Below are 13844 nucleotides of genomic sequence, written 5' to 3'. Positions count from 1 at the left end.
TTTTCTATGAAATTCTCTCTTTCAATTCAATTTTCTTGCTTAGGCTTGCAATTCTATGAAGTTTCTCGTACTACTTTCATACATAGTCATGTATTTGGATAATTTGGTTGTGTATTTCTCGTGACATGGTGAAATTTTTGGACAATTTTCGATCTTCTATTTGGTTGTGTATTACAGTTTATTCCTCATGACATGGTGAAATATTTGGACAATTTTCTATCAAAAAGAAAGAAAGAAAGAAAGAAAATCTTTATATCTCCCAAATTATGAGGAGGCAGGGATTTTTTTAATAGCTTTATCAACAGTTTTCTATTCAATTCTCTTTTTCAATTCAGTTTTCTTGTTTAGGCTTGTATGAAGTTACTCGTATATTTATTTTCATATTTTGATAAGTTTGGTTGTGTAGTAGTTTATTCATCATGACATTAATTTGTATGATTTTGTATGAGTGGTACCTTTTTATGTTTTTCAATATGATTTGTTAAGAGCATATTTATTTCCATTCTTACTGTGAATATCAAGTTTGTTGTATTTTTCAATGGGATTTGTAAAAGAGTATAGCAACACGAGGGAAGTAGTTTTAAATAATGGTGATCATGGTTGTTGCTTTAAAAGGTTAATGTTAAAGACTTGTTAGCTTTATTTTATCACTATTTGATCTGATTTCATCATGTAGAAATTTGTTTCTTGTTGTTTCAAACAGTGATGTCACATGTAACTTTCATATACATACACATGTAACTTTCATTTCACAGTCTGTACGGCCCAACATGGTGCATATTGTATCAGATTTCATCTTTCTGACTGAATCATTTCCTATTCTGTTATGTGTATATATATGATTTGTATACATGTAGTTTATAACAAACGAAAACAGAAAAACCTACCAGAAATGAATATTATTTACCAGTTGAAAATTGAGCAAATATCTCCATTTAGGAGAGCTTTTAGGGTCACGTAAAAACAAGGAGGTACTAGGCTCGCCTAGTACCTCCTTGGTAAAAATACGCCCGCTATCACATCGCTCGCTTTGCTTCCCAAAATGGCGCAGAACCTGCCCATGAGCGTCCTACGCAAAACCGAGAGAGTAGGCTAGTATTCTTTGATCCTGACAGATTCTCGACTGTGTGAGATGTGGGCGAGCTTGATAGGCATACAAATTACAAGCTCTGGAAACGGATGCTCCATCTGATGGGAATACCGTAACTTGGCCCTGTTGCTGTGTTTCTCACTTACGTCTCTCATTAAAAGTAAGAATAAGGCATACTATACATTTTGATTTCATTGTTCATAGAATGATCTGCGGTTACACGGTTCACTCTCCAGGCCAGGGTATTTAGGGCCTACATTGCCTCATACACAAATTTGGTGTGGTCCCGTGCATAGAAATCGGTGTAGACACTATCAATGACTATGAGCAGCATTTATGCTTACAATTTACACTACAGGCTAGATGTATTCTATAAAGATCCGAAGTGATGAATGCATGCCATACTGTCACTATTACTGTATTAGACATATGCACTGTGACTGTGAGTGCTTGGTGGGTGGGCAGGCGCCGCCGTATGTATCGCCAAGTTTTGGCTGTTCACTTCAGTTCGGCTATTCACTTCAGTTCGCGGGGCTGCAAGATTGAAGGGGGGGGGGTGGGGGTGGGGTGGGGAGGATATATACAGGTACAGCTCATCATCAGTATTGGCATCGACAACAAGAAAAGATCCAAAAACGAGCTGCAAGATTTGCATAAATTTACAGCAATTATTTATGACAGAACCGCTGTGCCTGTGGCGCTAGTGTGACAAATATGTATCATGACATTATGATGAAGCGTTTGGAATGGGAAAGGCAGGGAAAGTCTCGAAAGAAGGAGATTCAAATCTCACCTTCTCATTATTTACAAAGAGACAGGACTTGATACTCTAGGGGTTCCTAATCCCTGTTAGTAGTACTCTAGTCTAGTAACATCAAACATCTACAAAGCACCAATTTGACTCGGGGGGGGGGGGGAACCAACCACAAGGCACTCCTCCAAGAAATGTGTGTATAAGGGCAAATAAAGAGTTGCTTCCGGCTACCGGCAGTCTCTCTACCCAAGGACAATTTCCCAGTGGAACGACCTCCCAGATTGCAGATAATGTATAAAGGGAAGCCCCGACAATTCAAAAATGTAAAGATCTTCTTGAAAATATCGAGTTTGAATAACGTATGCCTCCGACTCGTGCTTTGCTGCCTAAATGTATGGGATATCCACACTAGGTGTTTGTACATCAATGACATCAAGATCAGTATGATCGGATCGTCGGTGGAGAATGATAAGGGCGTTAAGTTGTCGCTAAACCCATAGTGTTCAAGACAACTGAACGCCCTTCTCTTTCTCAACAGACGAGAAGTAGACATCGAAATTTAAATTTAATCTGCGTGTGTGTTCACTTTGGAATGCTTGATGAAACAAGGCCTTTATTTGCAGGGAATTTTCATTGTGAATATTGAAATACATGTAATGCAAGCTTCCCATAAATATCATTAGCTACCCCCTGCTTGTTCACAAAATACGGGCAAATATCTGCGGTCTGGTGCCATATTCCATGAGGCCGGAGGCCGAATGGAATATGGCACCAGACAGTAGATATTTCCCGTATTTCGTAAGAACAAGCAGGGGGTAGCGATTTTATCTTTTAGTGTAAGTGCTAACCTTCTTCTCGCTGATTTCCCCTCGTGAATGATGTTGAAATCGCCGGCTGTCAGCCATGACAATGTTGACAACGACTTAGGCCTATACGTCACGCGAGCTGATTAGTGTATGCGCGCATACAAATACGTACATGCCATAAGATACTGCAGTAGCCAGAAGTTGCCGTTGTCGTTTATCAAGCGTCTAGTGGTCTCAGGTTATGTGCGTAATACGCTTGAGGACCGCGCGCTGTCCATGTGTTTTGTACAGGATTAGCGCGCACTTTCCTATAAACGTCTTTGGTACACGCGCAGCTGGCTGTGTAATATCATGACGTCATCACGGAATATGGAATAATTCAGTGGGGGATTTAGCGCATGCGCACAATATGACCTTATCACGGAATACAGGATATATTCAGTGGTTGATTGACCAATGAGATTACAGAATTCACAATCACTAAAAGATAAACGACCATACTCTCCAGCAGGGGCGGATCCAGGAATTCCGTAAAGAGGGGGCGTGTTTACAAAATTTTGTAGTTTGAGAAAAATTGGATGATTCATTCATTATGAAAGTTGGGAATTTTTGAAGTGTCGGTGCCGCCATCGCTGGATGAGAAGACTACTACAGGTTCTGAGGTCACATTTGTAGCTAATGATGTAAAGAAAATATAACATATTTTCACTTTTTTTTGACGTATGATAAAAGAGCACTTGCCTCATTCAGAATGCTGGGAAATTTTAGCATGCGTCAGTGGCAAGTCAAGGGAATGTGTACTTTTTTTTTTTCAAGAAAGAACTTTTGTGAAATTCTCTTTTTGTTTTTCTTATTTTGTTTGACACGTACATTTGTGATATCATAAGCTGTAATAGTCTTCTCATCCAGCGGTGGTGGAACCAAACCTTCAAAAATTCATAACTTTTGAATGGATTGTCTAATTTTCCACACAAAAATTAATTTTCACTGATGTGTTGTACTAATATTGCTGCACTCACTCAATTCAAGAGTATGTTAAGGTGAACTTGTCCTGTAATCAAATTATTTTGTTACAGGTACAGTGCATGCTTTCCAGTAAAATGCTGATCCATTATATACAGACTGTAGCCAACACTGCATACTGGCCCTGGTCTGACAGTCCCTGACCTGTAAAAATATCTGTCGGACCAGTGACATTTTCAGGAATGGACCAGTAAAAGAATTGAAAAATTGGGTACCTACTTCTCGTACTGGTTTGACATAAAGGTTGGACCAGTAGAAAAAATGGGTTAGTGTGCAGCCCTGCTGTTACTGTATGTACAGTACAATCTCTCATTGATATTTGGTCTGTTCTTTGAGAGCTAGAGTACCACCAGTGTAGACTGTTTACAGAAACAATTTTTTTCATATATAAATTGTAAATTGAGTGTAAAAAAAAAAACAAATAAAATCTAAAAATTACCATACTTAGAAAGTTCTACTCTGATGATACTTGGTACAGTATGTGCTCACTCTCACTGTCTTGTTTGTTTTTGTTTTTTTCTGATCTATTCTCCAAGGGTATGGCAAGTGCCAACTTGAAAGCATTTGTCTCTGAAAGTGAGCTGCAGGCACAGAGACAGCGTCGCCAAGAAGAATGGGAGAAGGTGCGCACAGCAGATCAACCAGAAGGTAACAAAACCCATTCTTTAGATCATGGTCACATCGCATGGTAGAAAACAAGATTAATGACAGGAAACCAAAACTCCAATTTTCAGATCTTCTGGTAATCTTGCAAATAGTTTGAATCAGTAAAAAAAACAAAACATAATTAGACAAGAAGAAATGAAGTAGCCTCTTGAAGAAATTTAGCAGTTGCAGATGAAATAAATTGATAAATTGATTTAACTGAATGAATCAGTAAAACAGTAGTCGGACAAGGGGTAATGAAGTTACAAATTTACAAATGAATATAAAAAAATAACATGACCAGTATATGGTGAAAACAGTGATTGTCATCAGGGTTCGAAATTGGCGATGGTCCGCTGGCCATTGGCCACCCAAAATCACATCGGACTAGCTAAAAATCATAAAATTCTGAAGTTACTAGTCCGTCTGGCTAGCCAAAATATTGCTTCAGTGTCAAAATTGATTCTAAGTAGTCCGCCTGGCTAGTTTAAAAAAAAGTTAAGTGCGACCCCTGGTCATATTAGAGACAAACTATGGACATCTCTCCATCCTGTTTGTAAACTACCGGTACCAAATAAATATTGATTAAGTTCACACTACTCTCCCTGTTTAATTTCCTTTCATGGCCCATCTTGATCAGGTGACAAGGAGAATATGCCATATCTTGAAGAGAGAGAGAGAGAGAGAGAGAGAGAGAGAGAGAGATTAATAACACACACACACACACACACACACACACACACATGTGAAAATGTTCAGATATCATAGATGTTGAGATATGTCAACTCCTCACAAATATGACTGCCACCCTCTAGTTACTGCAAAATGTCTGAAAAGCTGATTATCACGATTTGATAAATTTTCATTGAGATCTCTGGAAATTGACTTCATGATGTTAGTACTTATTTGTATTAAGAGTGTCAGTTTCCTGGCCATATTTTAAGACAGAGCAACAAGGCTTTGCTGTTTATGCCGATGGAGGGCAATTTGTCAATCAGTTGCAAGGTTTTGTTATTTTGAATGTATCGAGTCTAGGATGTTAGTGCTGCTGTCATTTGCAACTTGATTTTGTGTACATTGGACTTCAAGTTATTGTTTTGTTTTTGTTGGTGTTTGTTTGTTTCTTTTGAAGGTTCAAGTTACAATTACATTTGAAGGTTCAAGTTACAATGTAGATTCAAGTTACAATTTGACCATATGCATGATCTGATCGTCTCACAAGCCTAATTTATATGTCCTTACCCTAAAGGGGCCTACGTTTGATCTTTGGTATGCAATCCTGATAAAAGGTGGGACCCACCTTTTAATAGGGTTGCTTTTTTACATGAACTTTGAATTTCTCTTAGAATTGTTTACTCTTTCATATTTCGTAAGAGGTTTCTCATTATCTCACCAAAAAGTTGGAAACATGATGCCCAGTCTCAACAAGAACTACATTGTAAATCATTCCTTTAATGTAGGGAGTACTTACTCTTTATTTTGTGATTGCCTCCGCAACAGAATGTCCGGAAGAAGAATATGATCCTCGATCTCTGTTTGAGAAATTACAGGAACAGAAAGACAAGAAACAATCAGACTATGATGAGCAATTCAAATTTAGTAAGTATCCATACTTTAGGCAGGGCTCAACACTAACAGTTTTTCTTTGGTGTCCCTTTTGGGCCACTAATATCTTTAAATTTTAAATTTTGCTGCCCTGAAAAAGAATATGTAGTTGCCCGAATTTCAAGAAAATATAAAAAAAAAAAATCATTTTTTAAGTTAAGCTGCCAGGTCAAGCCACCAAAAGATAACTTTTTTGGAAGTCTGATGGCTCAACATAAAGCACTGGTCCAGTGCTGATGTCAAGCCCTATTATATAGGTAGTAAAGTTTGCAAATTCCTGAGGAAATATGAACTGTCCAGCATAACAGTTGAAATGGTGCAGTTACATGAATTGAATTTAATTGAATTGAATAGAACAGAATAGAATAGAATAGAATTGAATTGAATTGAATTGAATAGAATAGAATTGAATTGAATTGAATTGAATTGAATAGAATTGAACTGAATGCTGTATTGTCCACAAGTGCAACTATGGAAATGTGCCTTCCACCAACATTACATAAAAGAAATATACACAAATAATAATATAGAACAGCAATACAGAGCATATATATGCAAAAAAAATGTACACTACAAAGAACATCTTCCAAACAAAGATCTTTTACTATAATTGTTACAGAAAATAATAAATAATGATTACATTGTAATATCCATACTACATTTTTCACATATCTAACTTAATTGGGTACTTTGATTAAATTCTAAAGTCATAATGAATTCATCATTACAAATTCAATATTTAAGAAAGAAAATCATCCTCTTCTTATCAGCATCATCTTCTGCCTTAACTCATCTATCTTCATAAGACAGCATTGTTTGACTTGCCTTGCTGTGGAATAGAAGAAGCTTTCAAAGACTGAGGCAAAATCCCTGATTTTTGTTTCCGTAAAGCATATTTTGTAAGTACATTGTATTTCAGTAATTGTGAGAGAGCAATGAGATACCGAGTATTATTCAATTTTATTTATGTTTATTATGTGTCATATCATATCTTCTTGCTGCAGAATTGATGGTTTGTGCATATTTGGCTCAGCTTTTCTATTGTCAGTTCTAGGGCTACATAAAAAAAAGACAAATAAATAATGTAAGTAGAAGAAATGTTTGCATACAAGTAGGTGATGGGATGATGATAATAGTAATATCCATTTTGTTTATTTTATTGTTTCTTTTCTACTTTTTTTAAACCAGAATAAATGGAAAAAAATCACAAAGGTTTATATGGTGATGTATTCTACACAACTGTATGACACTAATTATAGTTTTAGACAGGAGTAGGGTAATTTCATGTCACTTGATAAAGTGCCATGAAGTTAGGCTATAAATGCTAATTCTCTTCTTCATGTTGCAGTAGTGGACATAGTCAACTTTGCAAAATTTACAGTCTAAGTCTTGTGCATATCTTGTGTTGATTGCCTGTATCTATGAATTTGGAGAAAATGATAATCCATGAAATTCAGTGAAATGTTGCATGATCATACTGGTTTGCTCTAGGAACTGATAGTATACAGTTTACAGTACATAGTGAAAAAAACAAACAAACACATGTTGAGGTATAATGGTGATTGTATAAATTGATAACTGAAGAAAAGTTATTTTTCTGTACCATCTCCCTGTGCAAACTCTGTCAGAGAAGTCTTGTAAGAGTATCTTGGAGTCATGTTTGCGACATCAAAGGTCATTCTCTGAGTTTGCTTTATGTTTGTGTCAATTCCTTGAACAACAACAACAAACAGATAAATAAGATTAACATGGGTTAATTCTCGAACATGGGAAGAAGTTTGATATGCCTAAGTACATACATACAAGGAAAGGAGATGACAAATATTGACTGATAGATATTAGGTTGTTGTCTCAAAGACTTAGATTATAATGTGTCTGGCAAGCAGAGAATAATTGCCTGTATGTATGAGAAGCCCGGATAACAGTGTTCATTGAACACACTTACCCCTTAGTGTCAAGTTAATCAGCAGTTTATTCATTACTTGTTTGCATGCATTCATATATGTTTGTCTTTATCATGTATTCCACATTTTGCAGAAAACATGATTCGTGGCATCGACGAGGATGAGTCAAATTTCCTGAACGACGTTGCTGAAAAACAGATGAAGATTGAAAGCCAACGACTTGATGAAGAGAAGCAGCTCATAAACGAATGCAAGATATCCTTTTGTAATTCATGGATTAACAAGAAAGTTCAATAAAAGGCTATATGGTTAGTTTCGAATACATTTAACCCCAACTAGGCGGGCTATTTAGGTAGATCATAGAGCCGGCCGTCAACTGCGCAATCGCGACGAAAATTGGCACACACATTGCCTATGATGTAATCTAAAGTACCACGCAGTTAAATTTTTAAAAAAATTATCATTTATGCTAAATTATGCTAATTTATGCATAATGATGCATGAAATCAGACAATTTGGTATAAATCACTAAATAAAGCTCAAAATGGGCACATTTTTTGTGTAAATATTCTTTTTAGTGTCTTGAGCAACTATAAGAGAAAAAAATAGTGCCATTAGAAAAAATTCTTAGGTATTTTATTGTTTTTTTGAATTTCTTATGTATTTCTTTGTTTTTTCGACTTTATGTTTTTCATTGTTTTTTTCGATGAAACTTGTCCACGACATTGTTCCAAACAAGAAAATATGTTATTAATTGATTTTAATCAATAAACCCCCCAAATAATCATGCTTTTATGAAATTTGCCTGTAAGCACAGTTTGCATTGAAATTGTACACGAATTCACATTTTTGAGCAATTTTTGGTCTGACATGCACGTACATATTTATGCGCAACTTCGGAACCGCGTGCTCGGGCATCGCAAATTTAGTGTCAAAAGATGCGGGAGACTCGAAAGAAAAAAGTCATGAAACAGTCGCGGCGATAGCTTTTCGTGTTAGCGATACATTGCGTGAAACGTCGAGGGGGCCCCCCCCCCCCCCCCCCGGCCTAGTTAGGGTTAAAGCTACTGTACTTGTATATGATGTATGTGGAAATATGCAAATGATATGCAGTTATGTCATATGTGACTCTATTGTACACAAATCTTTGCTGAGTTTCCTTTCTTGAATTTTCCTGAATGACAAAAACATCATTTATTGTTTACATCATATGGTTTTAGAGTTGTGTAACAGTTTAGCCATTATGACTTTTGAAATGGTTCTATTATTTTAATTGTAAGTTGTTGACCCCAAAATGTGACTGAATATATGCTTCTGTGTTCCAATCTTTGGAAGAATTATGAGGCAATGGCATTATCAAACAAGGATCTGCATTATCTAGTAATCTTTGATTTAATTAATTTTTGTTGTGATCATTCTTTTTCTTGGATCGATGTGCAATAAATTGTAACCCCATTGACAAAAAAAAAAAAAAAAAAGAGGAAGAAGAAGAATGGGGAATGAAACGAATTTGTATATTATGAATTCTTTAATTACACTGTACCATTTAGCAAATTATTTCGAAACAAATTTGTGTCGTCCTTGACTCCGCCTAATACGAAACCATCATGAGCAGGACGGTATCTGCACCCAGTCAGTCTACAAAGCCAGCCAGTCAGTCTGCCGAGAGGAGACCTCGATCCAGCAGCAAGCGCAGCCAGGCGGCCCTGCTGGCTGGTGCCGTCAAGAGGAAGAAGTAGGTGCTTCAGCAGACACAGGAATTCATCAGTTTAATATTTGTAGATATAGAGATGTTTTATAAAGGCAAAGTGGACTAGTCTGTAGTGACACATCTATTAAGTTTCAAAAGGTGTGTATACCACCTGTAACAGTAAACATTTAATGAACTTGTCTTCTCTTGAACATAGATGCTGAAGTGTTTCTGGAATGGGCAGAAATGTGTGTATTTACTTAAACCTCGACATTGAAGAGGGGTCATTCCAAGTAATTATGTGTATACGACAATGCCTGTGTCCAGTTGCCAGGTGTTGGCATTGATCAAAGTTTATAATAATTCTGTGTTATTTTGTCATCCTGGTCGTCAAGGTCGGAGCCCGTGGATGACCCCCCGCAGTCTGAGAATCCCTTGCCCACGGACAGCGCTGCGGTCAGTTCATCAGGAGTGCCCCCAACGCATCCCTCCTCGACAGGTAACGGTCATCTCACCAGAGAGGGAGATGATTGTTCTGCTGTCAAAGAGGACTCATCAGACGAAGGCCAGGTTCGGTGCATTGCGGTGCTGCCGGGAATAGGGACATACTCCAACAGCAGCGAGGACTCGGATTCGGACAGCAGTGACTCGGAAGGCGTGGACCTCGTCAAGGCGGTCTTCCACAAAACGAGTAGGCGGAAGAAGTCTGCCGAAAAGTGAGAGGATCTCGCAGAAGAGTGCGGGCGTGCCTCAAAGCACTCTTTCTAGATCTCCTAGTACTGTTCTCCAGAAACTGCAAAACCAGAATGTAATGTCTGTCGACCCTTGGAATGACCGATCAACACATGATTTTCTTCAATTTATGATTTTGTGATTTTTCTGTATGAAAGGAAGTAATGCTGGGTTGATAATCATCAGTAGATATGTCGCAGTATTATTTTGTTTTAGTTTGAAGACCTGGTCGTATGGGGATACCATGGAGTGGGAGGCTGGCGCAGCTCTGATATATTTTAAAATCCCCGTAACAAATTATGTACAGCTTTATCACTGATCTCTATGTGAGTACACACACAGTCAAAGAATTTCGACTCGAGCAACGGTTACCAATGAGTTTGCACCTAGATGCACATATTCATTGAGCATGCTGGCGGATGCTGTTCATTGTTTTCGGAGTGTACCCTGGAAAGCAACAAATGAAGATGGATTTAATCGGACCACCCATTGAATTGAATTGCATTGAATTGATGCCACCATAGGCACCCATGTTTCCCCACACTACCAGGTCTTTAACATTACTCTTAGTTTCTTTGGAGCTCTGTCCTCCATACGTGTCAGACCCAGGTAGTGTGATTACCAGTATCAGAAAACGAGGAAGCAAAATATTCATACAATGTACCTAACATTACTTGAACGAAGTGGTCATTGCCATTACCAGGTGCACCAGCTCACAATAGCAAGACGGGTTTTATATGCGTAACTCTACACCTTCTCCTGCCATGGACACAGTTCGAGAACTTTGTTCCATGGTGCAGTGACTGTCATAATTGAAAAGTTCCAAGATGATAATAAATAATTATGACCTTCCCTGCTATTGTCAGGGTGAGGTGCATGACATTAGGTCTTGGAATGCTTGTTTCAGCACTTCAGGGGCCCGTTTCATAAAACTTGTTATTAGTGACAACTGCCACATTTCTATGACAAATTTGCTCTCAGGCAATCAGATGCAAGGATTTCAGTAGCTTGTCACATCGACGACAACTTGTCAACTTATGACAAGCTTTATGAAACGGGCCCCAGACCTTACTGTTCATGACATCAGGAAGGGCAAGAAAGTTGTTTTGAAGGTAGGGAGCAGGGAGGTTTTATGGAGCAAGAAGAAACCAGAATCTCTCCTTTGTACCCATGCTCTGAGCCACGGAGAAGTTATGCGCTCTATCACTCGTCAAAAAAATTGCTTTGACAGAAGAGAGCACTTCTGTGTAAGTATGCATCAATCCCATATCACAACAAATCCAGCAAGCAGCAGATTGATGTCCCTTCCAATATTTTCAGCAGCAATTATATAGTTTTCAAAGAACATGATACATGTATGCAAATAGGAATACGTCAAAAATTGTGCTTCTTTAATGCTGTAGTGTGCAGAAATATCCATCAGCCCATAAATTAATCCTAAGGATGTACCATTCAAGTCCTACACCTGGTAAAACAAATTATGCACAAAATGTGTGCGAGATGGTTAAGTGTGACGTTATGTATGCTACGAAGCAACCTCTGCAGATCGGCACACGAAAAAACAAGTCCTCAGTCCATAGTTTGAAACGGTGGTTAATGTGCTGTGGTGTGCACGTGTTATTCTCTGTCCTTGCTTGTACAGTTACATCTCAGAATGTACACCTTGCAAATCTTCACTGTGTCGGTACCCTTTAGCTACACCTTGGTTACATTGTACTCGAACAGTTGCACCTTACAGTTGCACTTTGCACTTGCACCTTACACGTTCAATCTGCAAAATCAAATTAGATATAACAAAAAAATAATAATAAGCATTTGCACTCCGTCACATATATCATGGATTTGCATGAATGTATGAACAAGTGCTACAGCTGTATAGCACTGTACACCTACCCTGACACTTTGGGTTCATAATCACATCTTACTCCTTACTCTTTGCTTTATAATGATCTCAAATCATTATCAAATTCACCTGACTTTACAACTCTTTCCCTATTTCAGACCTAAATCAACTTCACACTGCCCTGAATTAAAACAATATAAACTATTATCTGACCTATCCTATGCTGTATCAGCATCACAACCAATTAATGCCCTGGGCTTACATCGTGCCTTTCAACTGCACTCAATAGTGTTCTTACACCATATAACCCTGTTAACTTTACAGCCTCACGGTAACGATTCTATACACCAAACTTGTTTAATCAATCAATTTCACTTATTATAATTCCGATACACCCTGTTGTATCTTACATACACTACAATACTAACATTATTCTTCCCTTTACTTTCATTTGCCATATAACAAAACCTTCATTTTCATACTTTGTACGCAATGAACGCAACCTATTCACACGCTACGTATTGACTGGCACGTAACTAACATACATGCTATAACGTACATATACATGTAAATCGTTCACACTTTTCTACCCAAATTTTCACATTATGCAATTATACTTTTTATCATCTTTACATTCATACATCATTTCAACATTCCTCAATGGAAATCTTGACTTTGTAATACTCACAACATTGGACTTAAGCCGATTAGCGTGAATTTACTTGCAGAAATCACTGTCCACAATCACCCTGGTCTGTGATTTTTGAGGCTGGCAACCAACGCCCCCTATCGACCGAATAAGTCAATCCAGGCAAATCACCGCTTCTGACGTCACTAAAACCAACACATACTTAGAACTTACAGTTAAGTGCTAGCTTTTAAAAAGATATGTACTCATATTTCTGTTTTTTCAGTCTTTGGGGGCATTGATAGCAATGAGTTTTGCAAAAAAAACTTGAAGGATTTGTTCCATACAATATTACCACCAAGTTTTGTATGAGATTTCAAAATTGTATTTGACATACAGCTTAAAATTGTTGAAATTAAGAATCACTTTTTGGTCTCCTTATCCAAGCTCTATTGAAGAGTGGCTGGGAGCATGGAACATCAAAACTAGTGGAATGCTAAGGATACAATTATCATGCTATAGAATTTATTCAAAAATTTTCACAAATTGTGAAGAGATTACACTCCTTTTATGACATCTCTCTTGGTGGAGCTTAGGTGCAGAAGAAGTAAAATGTAAAGTGATTACAAATCTTAGATATATATTTTGGCCTAGCAGTTCTAGAATTTGTGGGAAATTGTTTCTTCTTTTTTTTTTTCATGTCAGTCAGGGGCGGATCCAGAAATTCTGCAAAGGGTGGGGGGGGGGGGGGTTGGGGAGCGCAGAAAATATTTCTGGTGCCACTTCCATGTTTCATTTCATTTTTTCTTTTTCCTTCTCTTGTTTTTAACAAAGAAATAAAGGGGGCATGCACCCGGTTCGCCCCCCCTCTGGATCCGCCACTGTCAGTGAAAGTCAACAGGTATTGGATGTCCTACAGTAAGACCATTAAAATGGAATGCTCGTATGCAGTGGCAGATCCAGAGGGGGGCGCAACTGGCGCACGCCCCCTTTATTTTTCATTAAAAACAAAAGAAAAAGAAAAAAATGAAATGAAACCCGGAAGTGGCTCCAAAACTATTTGTTGCGCCCCCCCCTTTTACATAATTCCTGGATCCGCCCCTGCGTATGCACTGTTGATTTTA

At 37.8% G+C, this 13844-nt stretch overlaps 1 protein-coding gene across 1 annotated transcript; it reads left to right on the top strand.

The window, feature by feature from the left end:
- Positions 1–1152: 1152 nt before the first annotated feature.
- On the top strand, positions 1153–10405 carry LOC140233083 (PSME3-interacting protein-like). The gene is made up of 6 exons (XM_072313197.1): positions 1153–1250; positions 4210–4321; positions 5819–5917; positions 7961–8082; positions 9426–9562; positions 9913–10405. Exons 2-6 carry the CDS (start codon positions 4213–4215, stop codon positions 10235–10237), a joined length of 792 nt encoding a protein of 263 aa, XP_072169298.1. The 5' UTR covers positions 1153–1250; positions 4210–4212; the 3' UTR covers positions 10238–10405.
- Positions 10406–13844: the final 3439 nt, after the last annotated feature.

The sequence above is a fragment of the Diadema setosum genome, chromosome 9 (genome assembly GCF_964275005.1).
Source record: "Diadema setosum chromosome 9, eeDiaSeto1, whole genome shotgun sequence".
Classification (NCBI taxonomy): domain Eukaryota; kingdom Metazoa; phylum Echinodermata; class Echinoidea; order Diadematoida; family Diadematidae; genus Diadema; species Diadema setosum.
This window is presented reverse-complemented; position numbering and strand designations above follow the sequence as displayed.